General features: G+C 30.9%; 1 protein-coding gene and 1 non-coding gene across 2 annotated transcripts; one reads left to right on the top strand and one right to left on the bottom strand.

The window, feature by feature from the left end:
• Positions 1 to 526: 526 nt before the first annotated feature.
• LOC114405262 (non-specific lipid-transfer protein 1-like) lies at positions 527 to 2685 on the top strand. The gene is made up of 2 exons (XM_028367875.1): positions 527 to 930; positions 2457 to 2685. The coding sequence occupies exons 1-2, from the start codon at positions 587 to 589 to the stop codon at positions 2464 to 2466; spliced, it is 354 nt and encodes a 117-aa protein (XP_028223676.1). The 5' UTR covers positions 527 to 586; the 3' UTR covers positions 2467 to 2685.
• Positions 2686 to 3396: 711 nt separating this feature from the next.
• TRNAI-AAU lies at positions 3397 to 3470 on the bottom strand. Its single transcript has one exon. It is a non-coding gene; the product is annotated as a tRNA-Ile (tRNA).
• Between the last annotated feature and the right edge of the window lie 573 nt (positions 3471 to 4043).

Below are 4043 nucleotides of genomic sequence, written 5' to 3'. Positions count from 1 at the left end.
AGATATCCAATATTTCACATCCAATAATAGAATAACTTTAATTCACCAATATAAATTATGTTAATGCTGTGCAAAATTAAACTAATAATTTCTTTAGAGATGTCATTCTGCTTCTTTAAAAAAAATGTATGCTATTATGTGAATACTATCGTCATTTTTTTAGCACATGACTTGTGTGTTAAATATACAAATTAAACTATTTTTACAAATATGAATTAACAATAATTAAAAAGATACAAGAACATATCTGCAGCACTATTCGAGTAGAAAAATGGCAAATTTCATTCAATTAATTCAGGCTAACATTTTACTAGATAGAAAATTCCATTCGGTGCCGTCGGTCCATTTAAAGAGGGTACCAGATTTCTAACCCACAAGCATATTGAAGTGTCACTCGCTAGAGTAAAGACCAAAGAGAAAACCCATATCCCAATTTCCCTCGAGATAACCAAGAATTGAATAAAACACGACCACCACCTACTCAACCCTCCACAAAACAACCCCTATATAAACACCACACCCCTCACCAATTAATTAAATAGCAATCTAATTCACCTTCAGCATAATTACTTATTCCCTTTCAGAAATGGCTAGTTTTACTAAGTTAGCATGCATGGTTCTGGCGTGCATGGTCGTGATGGTTGCACACAACACTGTCCAAGGCATCAGGTGTGGCCAGGTTCAGGGTAACCTAGCACCGTGCCTAGGGTTTCTCCAGAACGGTGGAGCTGTTTCCAGAGGATGCTGCAACGGGGTCAGGAGTATTGTGAACAATGCCAGGACCACTGGTGATCGCCGTGCTGTTTGCAACTGCTTGAAGATAGCTGCTGGTGCTGTTCGGAAGCTCAACCCTTACAATGCTCAGGCTCTCCCCGGGAAATGTGGGGTCAACATACCCTACAAGATCAGCACCTCCACCAACTGTAACAGGTATGTGTCTATTGAGATAGAAATAAGTACACAACCTAACAACCTAGAGTAATGATCATGATTTTAAATTGGGATAAGTAAAAAAAAACCTTTTATGTTGTGGACAATTACAGAAATAATTGATGTGGCCACAGTTACAATCCGCTGTGGTGATTCAAAATATCTTTACTTTAGGGTCACAATTACCATTCTGGATCGCAATTTAAAATTATGATCCTTCTTTGAACACCTATTAGGTACCAACACTCCATCAAAATTTCTAATTTATCTATTTTTTTTTCTTATCACAAAATATTACTAGTTTTATTAATTATTTTTCTCTCATCTCTTTCTATTTTTCTCCGGATGCATATACTATTTGGCTGTTCAAGAATTATTTTTCAAACCTTAACAACTTGTCATTTAAATGAGAATATCCATGCATATCCTTCAATGGAATAAGATACAAGCAACCTCCCAACCAGGTGGATTAACTAGTTTCTATTTAACTAGTGATTTTTGAGTTTAAATTTCAAGAATAAAGCCATTTATAATATTCGGAGGAAGAATTTACAGTCAAACTTACATAGAATTAATTCTCATAATAAAGGTATTAAAACAAGAGCAAACAATAGTTAAGAACAAACAATAGTTTCCATAACTTTTATCACATCTTTCGTTTTCTCTTCATAATTTGTTTATTTTTCTATAGAGTGGACGTTTATATTTTTCCTTCAGGTTCTTATATATTTATGATAGATAGGACCCACAAAACTTAACGTGCCATATATTTTTTCTGTTACACCTTGTAACTTTAAGAGAATATCCAAATTGTTATTTAATGCATGCCTCTTGACGCATTATGTGCCTTTCTTTCTTCTGGAACACCGGGTAACTTTAAGAAAGGATCCGAATTTATGTTTATATTATTATATACATGCCTTTTTATGTTTTGTTAGCAACAACACTATTATTTTGAGGGCTTAAACCTATCTTAGTTTACTCATGTTTATACTTTTTAAGCCTTTCTTAATTAATTGGTTGGTCAATTGACTGATACTCGAGTGATTGAGCTATAGCTTACATTCTCCGGTTGTTAACCGAACAGAGAACCTACTTGCTATGAGGTTTATATCTGGTTTTGTAGGCATATAAATAAATGATACTCCCATGAACTCATCTATGAGAAAAATAATTAATTTTATACTAATTAAGAAAGATATATGATATTATTTAATTTTATCAATCTCAAGTAAAAAATAAAATTATTTTAAAAATATTTGTCATTGAAATTTGTTATCATGAATAATAACATTAAATAAGATAAAATTAATTAGATTTATTTATTTTTAAGTCTAACAAATAAAACCACATTTTTGTTTGTATAAATTAAATGATGAATGTTTTATGAATAATAACATTAAATAAGATAAAATTAGTTAAATTTATTTATATTTAAGTCTAACAAATAAAACCACATTTTTGTTTATATATAAGTTTGGAGGAAATACTACTAAAAGTTAATGTTGTTTGTTTTTGTTTTGCAGCATCAAGTGAAGCATGTGAATTGGCCGCGAATATTGCATGCTAGGAAACAGAAATAAAGGAGGATGTGGTCTTCTGTTTATGCGAGCTAGTTTTGTTTTGTGTTTTAGCCCACTGTGAAGTTTATACACTTCCATGGTCTTATGTGATGCTTTTAAATTAAATAAGAGAGTTTGTTGTTGAATTAACTCATTACTCAGAAATTCCAGTCCAGTAGGATGTTTATCGTGATTTGCAAAATCGGCTATTATATATATATATATATATATATATTAAGGTTGATCGGTCATGTTACAACGTACTCCAGTTCACTGTGTCAAAATGTACTTTTAATAGCAATTCTAAACCACTATTATAAAGAGTGTGGAAACCTAAGATAACAATTACACGTAAAACGCTATTAAAACTATAATTTCAACGTATAAATAAGCATATTTAGTAGCAGTTGTATTTAAGATTATTAATAGAGGTCTTAGACTTAATACAGTACACAATAGGTAGTATCATTCATAATTAAAAGAAAAAAAATCATATCCCCCCTCCCCCCTTTGTGATTTCTCAATCAAAGCCATAAACCACTCCTTTTCAATGAACGCAACGACTCTTCCCTATTACTTGTCCTCACACAAACCTATTGCCAGATGCGCAAGATGATATCACTGGATATGCCATATGTGGATGTTGTAGCTATACATTACGAACAAACTTGATTTACAGGAATGCACATACAAATTTGTCTGTGACGTGTGTATATGACAAGGTTTAAACTGTGAACTTGTTCCTTCGAGATTGTTTACTTATATTACAAGTGGAATAAAATAATAGGCATTAAATAATTTTTCGCTGCAGTAAGCATAAAAAAAAATAAAAATTGTTCATCCCCTTATTAATAATGTTGCAGGTCTCGAACTTTCTTTATTGAAAAAGAAATAAGTTACATTTTGGCCCATGCAGGTCTCGAACCTGCGACCTTCGCGTTATTAGCACGACGCTCTAACCAACTGAGCTAATAGGCCAATCATATTTTATTCTTTAATAAATAAAATAATTGAACTATAATATTTACTACAATTTTGGACACTACTCAAACATTGACTATAGTTAGATGATCAATTTTTCTCTGTTTTTCCATAGTTATGCACCTGTGTATCATAGAGATCACTGTACCCCTTTTCTGTGAACGCTGGATGACTATATTGAGATTTCAAAGTCTAAAATTAATCGATTCCGTATTGTTAATTTAAGATTTACTATTATTATTGTATTTTTAAATGTTTCATTTTATCTATATTTTATAAAAAGAATGGTAAGAAAACTATGATAAGAAATGGGTGATTATAACCTTTATTATGTGGAATGAATATATTCCCCAAAGTATATTATGACGTGTTGAGATATGCGGAAATAAGGAAGTAAAAGAAAAGGAAAATATTAAAATATTTAGAGTAATAAAAAAATTTTAAAAAAATTGTCTAGATCACATGTATCATCTATATGAGATAATCCTATTTAAGTTAGATATATATGATTATTTTAGGTGACAAATTTATTCATCTAAATATTTAATATAATTACATACTCAAAACTTA

Source organism: Glycine soja, chromosome 1 (genome assembly GCF_004193775.1).
Source record: "Glycine soja cultivar W05 chromosome 1, ASM419377v2, whole genome shotgun sequence".
Taxonomy (NCBI): Eukaryota; Viridiplantae; Streptophyta; class Magnoliopsida; order Fabales; family Fabaceae; genus Glycine; species Glycine soja.
Note: the sequence above shows the minus strand (reverse complement) of the source record. Positions and strands in the feature narration are given on the sequence as shown.

What these genes read in the sequence shown, in the direction of transcription:
- LOC114405262 (XM_028367875.1), top strand. Translation starts at nt 587, where the DNA reads ATGGCTAGTTTTACTAAGTTAGCATGCATGGTTCTGGCGTGCATGGTC.